Genomic DNA, 21,351 nt, shown 5'->3' with positions numbered 1-21,351 from the left:
CACACACACACACACACAAACAGACAGACAGACAGACAGAGATTGTAATGGACTACATTTGAATGAATGGCTTCTTTGATGCTTTACATCCATGCATATACTTCATCCCAGGGTGAGGAGTGGTTCCATAAGCAGATCAACGCCGGAATATTCCAGTTTCTATTTTTGGGAAGTAAAACAGAATACCATAGCCCTGTTATTGGATAAAAAACAAAAGTTTACTAGTTTGGCGTCTTGGGGGCGCTGTCCGACTTGGAAAATATACTACTCGACGCGCTGCCTTTGGGAGGAATCAGTCAGCCCTTTTTGGAATTTTTACAAATTGTAACCACTTCGCATGTAGGAAACGTATAGTAAATCTTATGTTGATAGTGATTTGTAATTACTCTTGTTGATGTTTATCAATAATTATTGTTTGTTTTCGTAAACGTATGTATGTATACAGTATGTATGTATGTATGTATGTGTGTGTGTGTGTGTGTGTGTGTGTGTGCGTGCGTGCGTGCGTGCGTGCGTACATGCGGACTTACTCGAATAGACCCAGCAATTTTCTTTCAAGTTTCTTCAACTAAAACTAGAGGTCATAGTTTGAAACTATATAAGGTCAGATCAAGGCTTGACATTCGCAAACATTTCTTCAGTCTCAGAGTCATTGATATTTGGAACAGTTTACCGGAGTCAGCTATTACTGCTTCATCAGTTAATCAGTTTAAGGCATTTGTTGATCACCACCTCAGAACAGTAAGGGGTCTTTAAAAGCCTGATTGGCTTCCTACCCCAATAAATTCATGGTAAATTTATGTTTACATGTACGTATGTATGAATGTGTGTGTGTGCGCGTGCGTGCATGCATACATACATACATGCATGTATGTATGTATGTATGTATGTATGCATGCATGTATGTAGTACGTGCGTACGTCAGATGCCTGCTGGCCTGTCTGCCTGCCTGCATGTACAAGTTTGGTTCATATCATGATCAAAATGTTTCCCCCCCCCCTCTTTTTTCATTCCCCTCCCATTTTCTCCTCAGTCACTCCCCTTCCCTCGAGTCCCCTGCCGTAAATTTTGCTATTCAGAGTCCCAGTTACATTTGTAATACTTTGGACATCATTGTACATAGATCATGTGTACAGATCGATAGATCACGTATCTGTTTGGCGCCCTCAATCACTGGCAACGCAGATCGCTAAAACATTCAATGCGCCTGCGTAAATTTCAGCCAATCATCGTCGACTTTCTTAGTTTGAACCGCTGACTTTGAGATTGTTATTACAGACTACACAGCACAGCTACTGAGCTAGTATAGTGATTTCTTTCAGTTGATAATGGAGTCAAGGTATAAAGCTCGCAGTGCTGCCGTTGGCAGATTAGATGCAAAGGCTGTACGTCGGCATCGACGATCAATTCTGCAGAAAACAGCCAGAGATGAAAAATATGATAAAACGAGGAACTTGCCACTGATTGACGAGACAGAGGGTAAGTCAGTCATGTGATCAGAAACGAGCTAAAAATGATTTGAATCACTAACTCCAGATTAGTACAAATATCTATCGTTTCAATATTTAAGAATGAAGAATATTGATTCAAATATGTAATATGTTGTTTTTCAGTTTGTTTTGGAAGTCAAATACATAGAATGATAGATGAGTTGAAGTAAACACATGACATTGGTTATCTGTTGCTTGTCAAGTTTGCATTTTGATTTTGACTCCAGAGTGGCCTTCCGTGATCGGTGCATTACAAATTTATAGATTTTCACAAGAGAAAGTTGTAAATGGATTGGTAAATGTATACTTGTAAACAACAGTCCGACTACTTAGGCAGTTTACCGTCAGAATCTATTCAGATTCTCTAGTTTCGTAAATCGCCATGTTTACTAGTATGACGTTTCGTTTCCGAAGCTCGAGGTCCGCTTCAGATCAGTTTCGTCGTACCTGGACACCTCGTATAATCACAAATTCCCTGATATAGCTACGTGTACATTGCAGTTTACCAATTATCGAGATATCACAGCCCAGATACTGTTTACATCACATCAGTCATCACATCACTTGTCTGGATCAACTTGTCGATGTCCTGTGATTGTTTTGCTTTTTCAGTGCCTCTGTAAATGTGAGCAAACTTTGACGATTGTGCATAGAAAAATTGCACAATCACGTGACGGTGTGAGTTAAAATTCTATTCAAGGCTGGTCATGATGGACAAATAATTAATGGTGTTATTATGTATAAATTTACAAATACTCAAAAAATACCAGTGTTTGAACTGTAAAAACAAAAAAAAGTTATAATGAAACCGAGGGCAAATCAATCCTCACATGTTGTTTTACAAAATGTAAACCTGTCCGTTCATTGAAATGATTTTAATTCCCAAATCAGCAAATACCAAAACATAACCACCCATAGCATTGAATTTAAACATCTGTGCATGCCTGACAGCTAATCTACAGCAACATTGGTCCAAAACTGGTCTGTTATTGCATTTCCAAAGAAATACATGCACATTGATGTTTATAGTTAAATCACAGGGTAAAGGACCAATGATCAATTTTGTACTCGCGATTTTCCGGATTTCTAATGTTATTTTCTGTATATTTCAAATAAAGTTTTAAATACTGTTTCCTCTTACTGTTTTTTCTATTTCCTACCTGATATCAATGTCTTATCTGAGTTTATCAGCTTTGCATTAATTAGCTTGCTAGAACAAACTCACTATTTGCCCAAATTAACGCATTATGCCGTGAGTGTAAACATCTACTGATCCGACTAAATGGTAATACACGGATATCATTTAGTCGGATCAGTAGATGTTTACACTCACTGCATAATGCGTTAATTTGGGCAAATAGTGAGTTTGTTCTAGCAAGCTACTAATTAATGCAAAGCTGATAAACTCAGATAAGACATTGATATCAGGTAGGAAATAGAAAAAACAGTAAGAGGAAACAGTATTTAAAACTTTATTTGAAATATACAGAAAATAACATTAGAAATCCGGAAAATCGCGAGTACAAAATTGATCATTGGTCCTTTACCCTGTGGTTAAATCAACCGCGGCGCCATGACCAAGTTGTAAATATAATCGGAGTGTCTGGTGACAAGCGCTTGTCAGCAGCATATTGTTCTCGTGACAAGCGCCGAGCGTACATGTGTACTACAGCCTGGTCGACGTCAACATGTGCGCTAGTACTGACCCGTACCTTTGACACAATTAAGTCCCGGAATGGAGTTATACCGTCACCGTGTCGTTTTCCTGTAGTAGTTTCAAGTTTCCCACCCCAGCTTTAATAGTACTTGAGATTTAATGTTTATTTCACGATTCGGCGTTTAACTTGCGCGGCCGGTGAGCTGTCGTCAGCTGTATGTCATTACTTTGAGGCCATCACTGCACATGGGATAAAACAAGTAAAAAGACCACGCAACACCACAAAAACTATACGCATTTTACCTGTCCTTCACAATAATGAATGTTATTGATGCAACAAACTTTAGTTGTTTTAGATTAATTACCTTTACTGTTTACACGTTGCACGTAGTACTACATCACATACGCGGCCATGGCCATGGAGCATATAGGCGGTGAAGTGTACATGTAATGTGTGTACGCGGCGGACTTCGCGGTTGTTGGAAAAAACAGGAGCTATCACACGTAAATTAACAGTTTTAAGAACTGATGGTGTTTGATAAAGTGATAAAGTGCAATCAATTTCAAGGGTAATAAGAACGTTTTACACTTGACGCCAAAACACATCATAATGGGTGTCAAAGGTCACGCTTGTCAGCAGCATATTGTTCTAGTGACAAGCGCTTGTCAGCAGACTCGGCCAAATATAATACTATGAAATGAGAAATGAAAGAGGCAGTATACGTTTGTGTTATATTACAGATATTTTAGTACTTTAACTTGTACTATATAACATGTCTGACTGTTTATTGTAATGTCAGTGTCCTAATGAGACATCTTTACTACATTTTCCTTTTTTTAACAGCCAAGACCACAGTACAGGAACAACGAGACATACGAGAATTATTGAAAAAGTGGAAACAGGAAAGGGATTTGAAGAGGAAATTAGACAAAGAAAAATCTACCAAGAAAACATTTAAAGTTCATCATGTATGCTACAATGACAGAAGCTTATACTCAAGTCAAGATGGGAAACAGAATGTACAGAAAAAGGTATCATTTAATTATATATGTACCAGAGATTACTTGCACCAGTGTGCTCACATGCTAGTGGTGTTAACTTCTTGCAGTGCAGTGCAATGCCAAAAACAATCATTGCATATCTTCATGCAAATGAGGATGTGATCGTTCGTTCTACATGAAAGCGTGTGATTGCATAGTGTCATTTTTATGGAGATTTGTTGCTTCAGAAAACATATGTAATAATAACAGAACGCCTTGCCATGTGAGTTCCAGTGTGGGTACTTGGGAGGGGGAGAAGGTGGGGGGGGGGGGGTATTTGCACTCATGCTTGCAGTGTTTTCTGCTGCATATTCACTCAGCACTTGTGAAAGTACGGGTGCAGAGAACACGGCAAGCGTTTGTGCAAAACCCTGAGTACACCACACTTGCACTCACACGTGATGGGGTTCTGTCATAGTCATGTGTAGAAGTACATTTGTACTGTGTCTTCTACAAAGACTTGTATAGTCAAGCTTTCATTTGATATACCAAGCTTATAGATATTTTGATTTGTGTTCTTATAGAGTAATTTCAACACTATGCAGGAATTACTACCAAACCAGAATTACTATAGAGTTTCAATTAGATGGCATGTTTTTGACGACTCACGCTGTTTTTTTTTTTGTCATGAGTTGCCTCAAACAAAATACAGACACCGATAGCATGCAAGCACTAAGCATATAGAACGTTTTACATTTTACCTCACTGTGAACTCAGAGCAACATTACTGTCAGATGTAAAAAGAAAAATTCAAACACAACTCTGTTTATTTGTATTGACAGTGAGATAAATTGTACAGTGACTAGTTTATGTGCTTGTAATTTGTAGCAAAAACAGCAATGTGAGATGCAAAACAATATTGCCTAATTGAAACTCTATGGTCTTGTTGATTTGGTAGTAATGAGTGTGATGCTGACACACCTACCCTCTTGCATGTAGATAGTTACTTGTTTGAAATAATGAGTTAAAAAGTATGACATACTCCCACCTGCATTTTGTACATCCCCGTAAAAATTGTGCATCGCCATGCCCAGGTGACTGACATTCACTCATTTCAATTCATTTTGATTTCTTTCTCTAAATTTTCCGTAATATTTGGAAGAATTTTATCTGGATGCATTTTACGACTCTGGTAATCCAGCCTTCAGTTTACTAAGATAGGCACAAACTAAATCTATTGTTCTTCAATGTGTAAGATTAGGCAAGGGGCCGGGGGTGATATAGTGGTTCCTCTGTTGTGCAGTTGTAATAACCCTATGATCAAGATAGTGTAAATATTGGAGTCCAAAAAAACAGTACACTGCATGTGGAACTAGCTTTCAGAGAACAGCCCTACTGAGACTATAATTAAACCAACATCCATTCAATAGCTTATCACTGTTGTATCAACATATTGTGACAATAATTTTAGTTTGTGTCTACCTTAGTAAACCAAAGGCTCATTTACCAGAGTAATATTAACTCTGGGTAGAGATTTACTCTTTATTGACAGAATGTTTCTGTTTTTCCTCCATCATTCTTATATAGTTATCAGCAACCAGTGTGTCTCGACCTGTTACCAGGTCATCTGCAAGATTGGCTAATAGAAATTCCCATGATGCAACAGCTGCCACAACCAAGACAAAGAAACCTGCAATGAATACTGAAGCAAAGGTGAGACTAGAAAATTAGCAAATGATCATATATTGATATAATCTACAAAAGTGTTTGCTAAGGTTGCAACAAACCAGGGTTACACCAACGGGAAAATTAGGCAAAAGTTTCAGAAATTTTCCCAGATAAGGTATCACACGTAGTGACGTATGTTTGTTTTAGAACAAAGGTACACATGCATAAAGGTAAAATATATATAAAGTGTCTAATAATAAAACAACCTGAAAAGGTGAGTTTTCAAACTTTTTTTAACTGTCGAATGAAGAAGCAGCTAGGATTTGTAGTTGTGTTTGCCATGAAGAAGTGAGTGCTCTCTTACTAATGTATCCCGGATGTCTTTGTAAGCACACCATTAGTTGTTCAGTTATGGGTAACACCATATCAGCCATTGTTAGTTTCTAACTCATCTTTGTTTTGTTCTGACATTCAGAAAAATCCTGAACGAAGATCCAAAAGGCTTGCCAGTCAAGTAAGCATGACAAGTACAACTATGAAGGTATGAACAAAATCACCTGTGTGTTGTCTTTATACAGTGTAATTTGTGAATGTTATTTCCCAATAAATTTAAGGGTGTTTTGTTACTACGAGTCGCTAGACGTGTACCAAGTAGGGACAAAAACCTTAAGGTCTTGTCACAGGTATTTTCCGGTTGCATGAAGAAAAATATTGGAGAATAAAATAATTAATACCAGTGCCAGTAATATTAATGAAAAATAATAATAATAATAATAATAATAATAATAATAATAATAATTTATTGTCCAACTCAATGGAAATTTGTCTTGGTTACACAGACTCGCAAAAAAATATCGACACACAATTTTGACCGTTTCGACTCATATTTTGTATACAGCAGAACGAGTGATGTAGACATGCGTTGTGATGTAGAATGAGCAGGGTATACATTCCATATTTTTTGTTCCACTCGGCTCGTGCATGGTGTAATGTTAGTTATACTGAACTGTGATGAAAATGATCACCTATTTGTAACACGGCAACTCATTATACACTTTATTCTTCTATATCATCGGTGTGTGCTCCAATAAAATGCATTTTTTAAATTTGTTTTGGGTCAAAATGATAATAATAAAAAAAGCCAAAACTCACATGGTTGAAATCATTTTGTTGTATAACAAGCTTCACGTCTTGGATTGATATTATCATGTGATTTGTTTTTACAGAAAGAAACAAAGAAACAAACAGCCTCGTCAGGTATGGTTAATACATCAAAACTTTTTTCTAGTTCTTTTTGTACTTTATGACAACTTACTACCTGGGGAAAAAAAGTACGTTGTACAGTACTAAATGATTTTCATTGATTTAGTGATACATGTGCAGCCTTTTGTCCTCCATTGGTACTTCAACACTGTTAGTGAGTATATTTGTTTGTGGTCTGATCATAAAAATAACACCCCTGTTACAGCTGGTGTAGTCTAGTTCCTGACGACTGTGTTCTGATTTTTCACTACGTTATCTTCACACATTACGTCTAGTCAATGTTGTTACTCCCACACAGAATTTTGTGCTCCCCCTACAGTGTTCATATAAACATGATGACATCATGTCTCCAAGTTATTTTAGTTTAAGCAGACAGGTTGTGGAGTTCGGTTAGACATTTGCATATCGTATCAGTCCTGCTGTACCAATGAATATTAATGAGCGATGGTGACAACCTGTCAATTTGTGATGGATTACTACTGACATGCGTTGTTTACGCTTCACACAGCATGGGGTGGAACCAAATTTAATACCTTAGTAATAACATTGGCTAGACCTAATGTGTGAAGATAACATAGTGTAAAATCGGAATACAGTCGTCAGGAACTAGACTTGTACATTTAATACTATACTCACAAGGGACATTACTGATGAGAAATTATAATATTCACTAATTTTGTCGTCATACAGGAAGTGACTCTGATGTAAGACTAGCCAAAGCAATGAGATTTGATGCATCTAAAGTAACCTCCAGTAGAGGTCAAGATGGTACATCATCTCAGGAAGAATCCTTTGCACCGTCTGGGTTTCAATTCACAGCACATTTCAGTATTGCTGACTATGAATTCAAACCACTTAGTCCTGCCTCTAAAGGTGAATTCTTCAGAAGCTTCAAGCATAGGTGAGTTTAGTAAATTGAACCTGTTGATTCCTAGATGCCTTGCATGTCACCCCCACTCGCCCCGTACAAAAATGTATACCTTCTGCATGCTTGCCCATACATGTTCTGTGTGTTTCCAGATTTCATTTTAGCAAACCTCTCCGTACACAGGGTTTGAATAGTCAGACTTAGCCTCATCATCTGTTTCAGGTACAATTTTCTGTCAATTTCCATTGGGAATCACAGAGTCAATTTTTCTGCCTAACATTTACTTTATATATCAGGAGGTACCAAGTCACAATGTGTGTATTTTAGAATTTGTGTAAGTCGACTTCTGTGTGATTGTCGATTTGATGTATAAGGAGGGCCTCAATGGAAAGAAGCCTACCCTTCAACAGTTTATGTTGTTTGTAATGCTTATTGAGTTTTACACTAAATAAAGAATAAAAACAATAATTGGTCCAACAGACTACCACCTTTTATACATTTGGTACTCTAGATACAATATTCAGGTAGTTTGTATTTCTTGGACTGCTGTTAATTTTAAGCCATGTATGTATTGTTATAGGGATATGCTCTATAACTAATAATACTTTCTCCGTAAATGTGGGCATAGTTAGTGTAAGCCTACATAAAAGTAATTGAATGTTGGTTTACTGATGGTACTTGCCTGGAAACATATTTGTTCACTCAGCCAAGGAAAATAAAAAATGTATAAGTTACCTAAGGGGCCTTGTTACTACGAGTCTAGCGACTGCTATTGATGAGTAGTTACTAACTGATTGAAGAAATGAGTTGTATTTGTATATCATTTTTTTTAGAACAAAGATGGAAATTGACAGAAAAGTAAAACCGCTCAATAGACTGTTCCACCATTATTATATAACTTTTTTAATGTGTGTCTTTTCTTTTTTACATTCCATATTCTTTGCAGGGTATCAACTCCTTCTCGTGCTAAAAGTGAACTGCCAATGTTTGCTTCTGATGTGTCATCTATCACCACTACAAATGAAAGCCAGTCAGATGAAAATACACAAGGTAAACCTAGTAACTCTTAGAATCCCATACATAGTAAATGTCTCCACATTATAACACTAGACGCAGTTAAAGTGGCCATACGGATGAGGAGGGTTGGGTAGTTATTTTGTAAAATATTTTTATCATGGCTTCCCACTTGACAAATCAAAGTGAAAAATGGACAACGTCTATGTTTATAACTCAATACTCAATATAACTCAAAAAGCAAAAAAAAAAAAAAAAAAAATGTGTGTGTGAAAAGTTTGTTATTTTACGTACAATAACTGTTGGAATTTATTGAGTTACAAACAAGGACTTGCCATATGTTGTTTCACATTGATTTTTCTAGTAGAAAGTCATAATAAAATTATTTTGTAAATTAAAACAAAATAAATACCCAATCCTCATCCATATGGCCAGTTTAAGCTGAGTCAAGCTGACAGACCCGAAGACAATTCTGCTCACTTAATTGTAGTGACCGTAGGGGTTGAGGTGTCACACACCAGAGGGACTATCGATTATTGACTTTTGTTTGGCAACCTTCCAAGCACTGATTTATACTACAAGACTAAATGTACTTTCCTCTGAGTAAAATCAGTCATATACGTAAAGTTCTATCTGTTCAAAAATACCTACCACAGACTTGTTTGTGCACTACTTTCTTCAAAACTTGACAATTACAATGCTCTGTTGTACGGATTACTATACAAACACTTCGAGCTGTTTCAACAAAACTGCAATGACTATTTATCTGAAAGATATAAGCTCTAAGGAGTCATGAATATTCAGTGTGCATCTAATAAATATTTATATCTGCTAAGACCCATGATGCTATGGTGTTCCATTGAAAGAACAATCAAGGTGAAAGGAGTTTCAATTTGGTGTTTCTTGTCAATCAAGCAAAAATTATGCAATGTAAAATCATAAAATGACTCCAAAACCAAAGGCATATTATTGTCAAATTTCTTTGTTTTTCCTGGAGTAGCATTTCCCTTTCAATGAGATTTGTGATCACAAATATAAGACATGAGATTAAAAAAATGTCATTTCAATTGACTGACAGCACCAGCAGGCAAAGCAGGAAAGAATAGTACAGGAGCTAGACCTAAACACCACAAGTCAGAACGGCAGAGGTGGAAAAGAGGCGACAGTGAACTATCATCATCAGATGAAAGTGATAAAGAAAGCCGCCCACTCAGGAGATCGTCACGACGATCAGTTTCCTTTGCTCTCAGTAAGTAAATATAGTTTGATTCTTTTATATGAATATGAGTGTGTGGTACTGGTAGTATGTTTCAACACCACGTCAATTTTGTCAATGCACGTAGTGATATCATATGTATGTACTGCATGCGTGTGTGTGTGTATGTATGTATGTATGTATGTATGTATGCATGTATGTATGCATGTATGCATGTATGTATGTATGTATGTATGTATGTATGCATGTATGTATGTATGCATGTATGTATGTATGTATGTATGTATGTATGTATGTATGTATGTATGTATGTATGTATGTATGCATGTATGTATGTATGCATGTATGTATGCATGTATGCATGTATGCATGTATGTATGTATGTATGTATGTATGTATGCATGTATGCATGTATGTATGTATGCATGTATGTATGCATGTATGTATGCATGTATGCATGCATGTATGTATGTATGTATGTATGTATGCATGTATGCATGTATGTATGTATGTATGTATGTATGTATGTATGCGTGTGTGCGCGTGTGTGTGTGTGTGCATGTATGTATGTATGTAGGTGGGTGTGTGTGTGTCTACGGTACATCTGTTTTGTGATATTTCTGTGTCTATGTAATGTGTGTGTGTGTGTGTGTTTAGTATATACATATATTATAATTTATTTTGTGTGTTTCTGTATTTTCTGTCAATGAGACAAATGCCAGTCACACATTGTGTGCGTGTGTCTGTACCTATATGTCTGTTTCTGTGTGTGTGTGTGTGTGCGTGTGTGTGTGTGTAGGGATCTTTCCACTGTAACTGGAGTCCTGGAATGTTTTGTGCTTGCTTTTCTAGATGAGTTCCAGATTGTGCAGACTGCTCCACTCCAAGTAAGGAGTTCCCTGTGTGTGTGTGTGTGTGTGTGTGTGTGTGTGTGTGTGTGTGTGTGTGTGTGTGTGTGTGTCTGTGTGTGTGTGTGTGTGTAATACTTCTTTCACTAACACTTATGACTTAATACAGGCACTGGTGAGTCTGAAGTGAAAACACCACAGCAACATAGGAAGCCATCAGGTCGTAAGTCAACACCATATGTAAAGTCATATGAGAAGAGAGTACGAATTATGGACCCAGAAGAGGACATGGAATTGGAAAACGTTGAAAGTAAGTGAGGAAATTTCAAAATCTACAAATTAATTCTTGTTTTGAAATGTTTGCCTCAGAAGTTAGTGTACACATAAAATGAACTGGGAGGAGATTGAAGTAGCTATATTGGTTTAGATGTTTATATTTCACATTTGTGGAAATACAACTCTGTAAAATGTCAGTAACTTAGAGGGACTATAGATGAGGATTAGGTATTTATTTTGGATTATATACTACATGTATATTATCTATAGATTAGATAGACCTCTATCAGATACAATGTCTAATTATTGGTGTTTTAACAATTTTTAGTGAATGTATCATTGGTTTGTCTTATTGACAAAATAATATCACAGTTCCAGCTAGTGCAAGTTTAAGGGTAAAGTTGTGTTTTTTCTGTACGTGATACAATGTAGGTGTGCAAGTTTAAGGGTACAGTTGTGTTTTTTCTGTATGTGATGCAATGTAGGTGTGACACCAGTGACCAGGAAACGTAGTGTCTCTGAACATAAAGCAACGCCAGCTGTGAGAATAACGCATCAAGATAGTGAAATGGCAGATGATGAAAATGACAGCACACCAATAATAAGAAAGTCAAGGAGAATATCTGGAAGGCATCTGACCCCAGGTGTCAAAGGTCACTCTGAACCAATCAGCATGGGCTCAGATGTCAAAGATCACCCTGAACCAATCAGCACTGTGGAAAAAGTACACGACAATCCAGAGACTGCATCTAAGTCTGAAGCTTCGGTAAATGCACTCAGAGATGGCTTGGATGATGGGAGTCGGAGTGAAACACCAACAGGGAGGTCGAGAAGACCATCGGGTCGTAGGTTAACCCCAGCACCTAAACTGGCATTGGTAGATGAGGACGTGAAACTGACACCAAGGAGGTCTCGTCGCTTGTCTGAAAAAGTTGTCGAACCGACACAGAAGGATGAAATGGAGGCTGCTGTCGTGGAAAAGAAAGGTAGCTACAAGTATTAAATATATCTCTCATTTTATTGCATTCACACTCAAATTAGTTCACACTGATCGGTTGTCAGAGGCAACCTAGTACTAAAGTGGTAATTAACATGACTTAGAAAGGAGTATGTATTTTAGATTTTTAATTAAAACAGCTTCACAGATTTACTGTGTTTTCCTACAAAAATGCTATACACTTCAGTGTAAAACAGCTCTCATGAATATTCAGTGTTCAACCATTGAATACATTAAATCTGTTGACTCCCATGATGCAATAGTCCATAGCGGAGATACCCTATAAATGCACACGTTCAACTTGATATTTCTCTGAAATTGCAAGTAATTTTAGGTTATGTAAAATTATGAAATGACTCTCCAGATCCAATAGTTTATGAAAATTGTCTCTATTTCCTGGAGTTGAGTTTCCCCGTTATCTGTAAGTTATTCTCTGTTGATGACTATTTAGATGATGTTGCCATGGAGACAGACACCCTAGCTGGTACAGAAGAACACAATATTCCCTATTTCAGGGGACTTGTTGATCAAGAGACTGCAAGACTACGTGTGAAGTGTAAGAAATGGTTGGATTATAAAGATTCTCAAGAACTCTCAGAAGATGGTAAGATAATCTTGATTCTCACTACCCAGGGTCAGTATACCAAATGACACTATTGTACAGGAGAAATGTAGATACCTCAGTTTTCCACTCATAAATGATCTTTTAGACACACACATACACACTCACTCACACACACACACACACACACACACACACACACACACACACACACACACACACACAATGTGACATACATATGTATACATACATACATACATACATACATACATACATACATACATACATACATACATACATACACACATACACACATACACACATACATGCATACATACATACATACACACATACATACATACATACATACATACATACATACATACATACATACAGACGCACACATACACACATACATACATACATACATACATACATACATACATACATACATACAGACGCACACATACATACATACATACATACATACATACATACATACATACATACATACATACATACATACATACATACATACAGACAGACAGACAGACAGACAGACAGACAGACAGACAGACAGACAGACAGACAGACAGACAGACAGACAGACAGACAGACAGACAACTTCAAATGTAAAATAAATAATTACAGAGGTGCACCACTTAGTGTAGATGTGGAAGTAGACAAGTTACCATGTTGATTATTAGATGCAAACTAAAAACTTAAGCCATTAGAATCATCAAGTCTATGTGTAATGTTTTCAAAAGAAGCCTGTTTCTGCTGCAGTGTAAAAGAATAGCAATGCTTTGTCAGTTTTCAGTGTGATTGGGTAAAGGATCCTGCTGTGTGTGTTATATCTCTGTTTCTGTTACTGTTAGTCTCGAGTTGAAATGTGTCTATCTTTTGGCACTCTGTCCATCATGGAAGCACTAAGATTCATACACAAGTTCTCTTCTTCCACTTTTGATTGAGAAACAGTTTTGAACAAAAAACTTGTCCTTCTTCAGTGTCTAACTGAATCTGACAGAATGATCCAAATTTGCTGGAGGTGTTGAGTATTGCCAGTGGTGTGATGGACAGGTGATTTATTCAAAACATGTCTGTTTCTCAATCTAAAGAGGAAGAAGAGAACTTGTGTTTGAAGTATCTTTGTTTTAAAAACATGTCCCATGTGTGAAACACCAAGGCAACTTCCTTTCTCCTGTACAAATGCAAAACATTCTTATCAGTGAAAATCTTTAGAACAGAGTGAAGTAGCAACTGCTGGGCATATACCCCAGGTAGTAATTATTACCCGGTACACTTAGATAATTCAGGTGTATGTTTGTAACCCCTCATATAATAACAGCACTCTGGTTTACTTTTCTGATTGTAAAAAGTAAACTCCTCCGCAGTGATTGGTCAAATAAAATCATTTTTTCCTGCTAATATGTAAATTATCATTTTCTCTGTAGTGATTGGTCAAATAGCAGCTGTTACAGGTAAAGCTGAGCTACTAATTAGGGGTAAATTTAAACAATTTCTGGGTTTGATTGATGACTGTGAGTTTCATCGTGGAGAGAAAGAAGTGACATGTATGGATTTGCAAGGATTCTGGGACCTCATAGCATGGCAGGTAAAGAATATTGTAGCTTTCTTAATATAGTCATTCATCATTCATGCGATGGCCCCTGAACTACAGCCCAATTCATGTTAGTGTTCACTGGCTCTGTTTGATATACAACCAAGCAGAAACCAATAAGAAACTGCACATGCTACACTTTAAGATTATTTAGATAGCAAGAATGAATGGATTCAGTTTCATGTGATATTTTGTCGAAATGAAAATTTGAAATGAACTAATGTAGTTGTAGTACATGCTAAGAGAAGACCTCATGCAAAGACAAGATAACCGACACAAAAAAGAACAGTGAGTGCCTCCCAGTTTGACATGACAGAGCTACAGACTAGATAGTTTTTGAAAATTTATTTTAATTTTGTCCGTAAATTTATTTTGTTAAAGGTTGAAACTGTTGACGCAATGTTTGCTGACTTAGAGAAAATGAAGATGAACAACTGGCAAAAAGAAGTTGCTCAACCCAAGCAAGTCAAGAAAGTTGTGAAAAAAGTAAGTGTCTATTTAGTGCACAGGATGTTTGATATAAGGATGGATGTATCCCTTTGCTTTCCATGTGTTGTCAAGGTAATAGTATACAGGGGTGAACAAATCATTTTGTGAACTGGTGGTTCCCGGACCAGTGCCTTAAAAAATCCAGTGGTCCTGCTGAAAGAATTAGTGGTCCAATGTCCTGCTAATGTGAAACATTAAATCTTACCTATGAATCTGTAAATTCAGATGACTTTTTAACATAGTTATTAACAGTAAGGTACTGGTCCGATGGACCAGACAAGGTAAAATTTGTGTGGTCTGCCCAAAAAAATCGCTAGTCTCGGACTCTGGACCAGTGGATTTGTTCACGATCGCAGAATGTCACTCAAGCTCAATAAGCAAACATCGTTCATTTAGAACAAAACTGCCTCCCCCTCGGCCCCTGAAGGAACATTCACAGTGCGACATCACACGTTTATATATGATGTAAACCATGATGAAAATTGAAGTGGTCACACCAGTACGATCGATCGATGAAATGTAAAAAACATGAAGTCCCAACCTTATGAACCTGTTTACTGAGATGATGGTAAACACATCAAAATATTACTATAAACCCAGCACTGTGTGTTACATCAGAATTAAATTTTTATCAACTTATCAACATCTCAGTAGTAAATACAGAAGCTTTTATCATTGAAGGTGTGAAAGTTTTCGAAACTTGGTTAGAAGTGCAAAAATGAAGTTCAGCAATCGCATTGAAGCCAGACCCCCTCTCCCCATAACAAACAAAGTTCACTTGTTGAGCTTGTGTGACATTGTGCAATCGTTCCTCAGAGTCAGAGTCAATTTGTGAGAGAGCAAAGTATCACTCTTGCTCAGCACTGACAATGGGCTGGCACTAACACTTCACCAGGATGTGTCAGCAACTGAAAGGGTTAATGGCTGTACCAGCCGAATGTTAACACCAGGCTGACACTAACACCTCACCAGCATGTGTTAACAACTGGAAGGGCTGAAATACCTTCACCCGCACTATGATAACACCAGGCTGGCTAGTTCAGATATACATCAGACTTGCAAATCAGAAGGGATTCTTGAACTGTACTGTTGTACATGGAGTAGGGATTTGCATCATTGGGAATATTGAAATATGAATAAATCAATATAGTATTACATAACTTTAGTGTTAAAAAATCCCAAACATTATAATAATGTTATAATTTATAATAGTAAAAGTATGCTGTATAGGTTACCAAGTGAATTTAGCCTAGTCATCTAGTTGAAAAGCTGCTACTGAATAGCGCCATCTGTGGCCAAACTCGGTATTCTTTTGTTTTTCCTATTACCCATTCCATTTTATGGAACGTCCATATCTGTTTGTATCTCATTGCAGAAGACAAAAACAGTAGTAGCTAAGTCTAGCAAGGCCAGTGAAGCCAGGGAGGCAGCCAGGAAGAGACTTGCCAAGATAAAGGCAGCCATGAAAGCTAAACATGAAGAAGAAAAAGAAGAAGAAGAATCAGCAGAAGCCGCCGAGAAGTGTAGAAGTACAGAAATGAGGACATTTGATGCTGGGTTCTTTAGTGTATCTAGTCCCGTTAGACAAACAAAGCCACACTGTGAAGGTATGTATAGTGATCTAATGTAGAGCCTATGGTTAAAGTTTCACAAGTTTGTAAGATTTTAACTCCATTAAAAATAGTTCCTGGTTTTACAATTCGTAGTCTAATATTAATGCCAGTGCTTGTCACACACTAATAGATTTGTTTTTGTGGGTCCTGATATTGCAGATGTAAGTCAGGACTTTATCGGAAGGTAACAGGCACTTCGGCAAAATTTAATGTTCATCTAATACATATTCATGTGTGCTAAGCCCCATGAGTCAACAGTGTACGTAGAACCGTTAGAATAACAGAGATAAAGATGAGTTTCAATTTGTTGTTTCTTGACATTGTTCATCTCATACATATTCATATCTGTTATGCTCCTTGAGGCAACTGTCTACCAGCACTAGTAATAATAAAGGTACCAAAAAAAAAAGAAAAAAAGTTTTAATTTGGTGCGTCATGGCAACGGAGTTAAATTTATGTGATGTGAAATCATAATCATGAAGTGACTCCAGAACTCAAAATTTGTGAAAATATCTTTATTTTCTGACAAATTATGACAGCAAACAGTATGTAATTTGTTTTGTTTTCTTAACCGTACAGCGGGTACACCTTCTAAACGTACACCTGGAAGCAGAAGAGACACGGGACCACTGACGAATACTAGTAGTAGTCCAGCATTGATGGTTTTAAGACAATCGTTGCATGCAAAGATGACACCAAAGACAACGCCGACCACAAGACTAAGACAGTCATTATCTACTAAAACCACACCAAAGAACTCTGTAACCCAAGATGCAACCAATGATAAGGATGTTGATAATAATGTAAGCAGAAAAATTACCATATTCATATGAAGTTATTTGCATTGCTAATGATGTTTACAGTCACTGCTTAATTAGTTATAGTTTGTTAGTAAGCAACAAATAAGACATGTAGAGTGTAGTTTTTGTTTACTGATGTCTATTACAACCACTAGCAATGTATTTTTTTCACAATGCTGTTGAGTTTATTCACCTAGTGACTACGCTCGTCATAGTCTTAGTGCTAACGTGTACCCCTTATGACGTCATAAAATCCCGTGGTCTAGGTGGGACTGGAAATACCCGAAAACTCTTGAAGTAAATCCAAAGGGAAGTGACTGAAAAAAGGTCATTTTAAGGTGTTTGCAGACGCTTTTGAAAAGTTTTAAAACCAGAATGCATTTCACAAACATGTCGTCTAGCAAATTAGCGATAGTGAATGTGAGCATTTTGAATCACCTTTAATTAGTTATAGTTTGTTGTCTCTGATATTTAGTAAGCAACAATAGTTCTTATCTTCTTCATTCATGTAGGCTTCCCAAGACTGGTTTACCAAGTATCTAGTACCTAGTAAACTAGAGACACCCCAAGCATCAAAGACAAGGTTGTCAACCACGTTAAACACTCCTGGTAGTATCAGCGTTGTAGACCTGAACCAACAAGCTGAACAGTTTATGAAGACTGAACCAGAACAACAGTTACAGGACTTACAAAGAACCCCACTCAAAATAAAACAAACGCATCAGTGTGGTAGGTTATTTGAGTGCACCATTAATTTATTCATTAATTATGCAAATTAGCATGAATATTAATTAGCGACTGGGACTACTCTCAAGCTTGGCAGAACCCTGGTTTTAGCTGGTGTGAGAATGAATGTTCAAGGACTCTGGATTCATACATAGTAATGAAAATTTCTACACACTGTGTCAAAACATTTCTTGGAAGTCAATCCAAAATTTTCGTTGGCAATGCTGATGAGGTGTCAGCAAAAGTTTGGGGTTCGTTTTCAAGAAATGTTTTTGATTCTGTGAGTAGATTTTTTTCATTACTAAATACTTAGCTGGTGTTTGATTGTAAACAAATTGTTGATAAGTTCAATGCCAAGTGGAATATCGCACCGGGATGAAAGGTCAGCATGACTTTTTAAACAGTCAAAATAGAAGGCTAATACAGGTGCAGATAACAAAGATGGAATTTCAATTGGTGAACAATTTTACGATCAGTAGTGGGAGGGGAGCAAGGAACAAGGAAAAACTGTAATGGGGTAGTCCTGATTTTGATGCAGTGGGAGCAGGAACTTGGAATTGTGGGGGTTGGGGAGGGGTGGCAGTGTTATACTATTATAGGTATGCACAGCAGCAGCACATTATGTCCATCAAAATGAATTGTTGCTATAGTGGATAGCACAAACATTTTCCTCGTGGGGAGTGGCTGAATCATTCACAATATTAAGTGGGCAGTGAGTTCGCAAGCAAGTTCAAGCCCAGTGGGAGGAAGGGAGGGCAGATATCCTTTACCACCAGTGGGAGGACACAAACTATTTGGTGTGTGTGTGTGTGTGTGTGTGTGGTGGGGGTGGTGGTGGTGGGGGGGGGGGGGGGTGATACTATTAAAAAACATCATTTTGGTCTGAACAATGTATTATAATGAACAACAAATCTGCCCATTGACTGCACCTTCTGATAAAATTAAGTTGTAGCTTTTACACTAGTTTTAGCAACAAACAAGATTTCACCAAACACGTACCAGGGAAGCAAAGAGTTTGCAAAATGCCAGGGGAAAAAAAACAAGGAAAATACTACCAGTACAGTTTTACCTGTTTTTTGTTGTTGTTTTTTTGTATTTTGTATTTTGTCTTTCTTGAATTACAATATAACAATTTCTCTTTTCAGATAAACAGTTAGCCACACCAAAATCAGAATCTTTATCCAGCAAATTCTCAAAGATTAGACTGCAGACTAATACACCAAGTCAGGTAAGAATTGATTTGCTGGTTCCAAGATGCATTGCGTGAGAGGGCGTCGCTTATGTTGTTACATTCAGTCTTGTTTTGTCTTTATTACGTTTGAAATGACATTTTTATGAAGAAATGATGGAAAGACATGTTGGCCTCTCTGATTATGAGTGATTTTATAGAACAAATACTAAACGCCATCAGACAGTGATTTTACAGGTGAATTCAGGGTATGGTCAGATGACAACCATCCCCCAAGTAGCATGTGCACACCCCTGAGCGCATACATAATACATGGCATTGTAGGGAGAGATGCGCAATGCATCTTGGAACCATCAACAGGTCTATAGTAACTCTCATAATCATCTTGGATATGAGATCTATCTGTCAAATGCCTTAAAGGAACCTCAATTAAACTCCTTCAGATAAAGTCAATCGCATACAAAATAAGCTCTTTGAAGTCATGAATATTCAGTGTGCATGTAATGAATATTCATGTTCACCAAGACCCACAATGCAATGGTTTATCACTAAATACCATACATGTGGAAGAGAGTGTTTGGTGTTTTTTGGCAACCGAGCAAAATTATGTGATATGAAATAATGAATGACTCCACATAATCCAAAGTTTATATAAATAAATTTACATCCTTGAGGGACATTACCCTTTTAAACTTTGACCTGTAGGGTCAATTATCAATATCAAATCACTTTTCAATAGTATGTATTTGTGACCAGTTTCTTTCCAACCATGCCATCATTCAGTCATGTAGAAGTAATTTATTTGAGGACTGTGTCTTCTATGAAGACTTGGTTGTTGTTTTTTATGTAGTTTGGACGCCTTATGACTTTCTTTTTTTCTTCTAACTTTTATTTCAGACTTCACTAGAGAGTGAAAATTTGCTCTACACACCTGTGCCCATCACAGACACTAGCAGCGCCCTCAACGTGTCCAATCTCATGTCATTTGATTCTCCCTCCAGTAAGTATCATTAACAAAATTCAGAGAGAGAGAGAGAGAGAGAGAGAGAGAGAGAGAGAGAGACAGACAGACAGACAGACAGACAGACAGACAGACACAGACAGAGAAATATGATAAGGTGCTCATTTGCATGACACAATTCAGTTATAACCAATGAGAACTTTGAAAAAATGACATGATATTTTCAGTCATGAACCAAAAATGTTGTCACCAGAGTTTAGTCATCAATGAAAAATTCAATGCATATTTATAGATTGGCATAATATATTATTCTACATCTGCAGACAAAATGCTGTCCTTGCCAACACTCTAGCAACCATTATGTTACAAGCCCAGTCAGTCTGAAATGTGAAACTTCATTTTTTTTTCTTGTCTTTTTAATTTTTAACAGACAACGATTCAAATCAAGTGCTTGTTGGTGGATTATATTCTCCAATGGATCATCAACCGTTGAGACGTTCCACACGGCGAAGTACAGCAAATCCAAACCCAAGTATTTTCTCACCACTGTAAAAACTTAAATCGAAGTCACCATTTTGCTGTGCACTCTGAACACCTGTATAAATGTTGTCTTTTGGTAGAGGGCGCACACTGGTATACATGTAATGGCTTTGAGTAATGAGTTTATCTCAACAGATAGGGAATTCATTTACATATTAACGACTTTAAATGTTATGCAAATTATAAGTTATGATAATTTCCACAAAATATAACAGCTATGTTTCTATTATCAGCGCATACTGTAACATTTGTGACAATTCTGACTTACTTCAAGTCTTTACCATTACATGTCTTTAAAGAACAATCAAGTGGTTTGTAACCTCCAGGGAAAGTCCTGGAATACGCCATATTCCAGTTACCATGGAAATAAAAGTTTCCATGGGTTTAGCTACTGGTAATGCTGTTTGCAAGATGTCTTGGGGCTGTAATTTAGGGCCAAACTAGCTTACAAAAAAAACCAGAGAAACAAAGTTACTATATATTTTCTGTGTTATTTTCGCTGTTCTGTTTTATTACCGACTACCAGTAATCCAAAAATGTCAAACCTCTACTGTAATACTATACACACAGCT

At 37.1% G+C, this 21,351-nt stretch overlaps 1 protein-coding gene across 1 annotated transcript; it reads left to right on the top strand.

Moving 5' to 3' along the window:
• The first annotated feature begins 1,328 nt into the window (after positions 1 to 1,328).
• Positions 1,329 to 20,791, top strand: LOC144445306 (uncharacterized). Its single transcript, XM_078134847.1, has 19 exons — positions 1,329 to 1,479; positions 3,992 to 4,179; positions 5,716 to 5,841; positions 6,272 to 6,337; positions 7,023 to 7,053; positions 7,750 to 7,960; positions 8,874 to 8,977; positions 10,020 to 10,190; positions 11,175 to 11,315; positions 11,767 to 12,267; positions 12,730 to 12,882; positions 14,295 to 14,455; positions 14,843 to 14,947; positions 16,329 to 16,557; positions 17,143 to 17,366; positions 17,876 to 18,092; positions 19,235 to 19,317; positions 20,176 to 20,278; positions 20,670 to 20,791. The coding sequence occupies exons 1-19, from the start codon at positions 1,329 to 1,331 to the stop codon at positions 20,789 to 20,791; spliced, it is 3,087 nt and encodes a 1,028-aa protein (XP_077990973.1).
• The last annotated feature ends 560 nt before the right edge of the window (positions 20,792 to 21,351 follow it).

The sequence above is a fragment of the Glandiceps talaboti genome, chromosome 14 (genome assembly GCF_964340395.1).
Source record: "Glandiceps talaboti chromosome 14, keGlaTala1.1, whole genome shotgun sequence".
NCBI classification, from domain to species: Eukaryota; Metazoa; Hemichordata; class Enteropneusta; family Spengelidae; genus Glandiceps; species Glandiceps talaboti.
The sequence above is the reverse complement of the archived record's forward strand: the minus strand, read 5'-3'. Positions and strand labels throughout refer to the sequence as shown.

What these genes read in the sequence shown, in the direction of transcription:
- LOC144445306 (XM_078134847.1), top strand. Translation starts at nt 1,329, where the DNA reads ATGGAGTCAAGGTATAAAGCTCGCAGTGCTGCCGTTGGCAGATTAGAT. An exon ending in ATCAGTTTCCTTTGCTCTCA is followed by an intron (nt 10,191 to 11,174) that starts GTAAGTAAATAT and finishes GACTTAATACAG; the next exon opens with GCACTGGTGAGTCTGAAGTG. An exon ending in TCAAGAAAGTTGTGAAAAAA is followed by an intron (nt 14,948 to 16,328) that starts GTAAGTGTCTAT and finishes TCATTGCAGAAG; the next exon opens with ACAAAAACAGTAGTAGCTAA.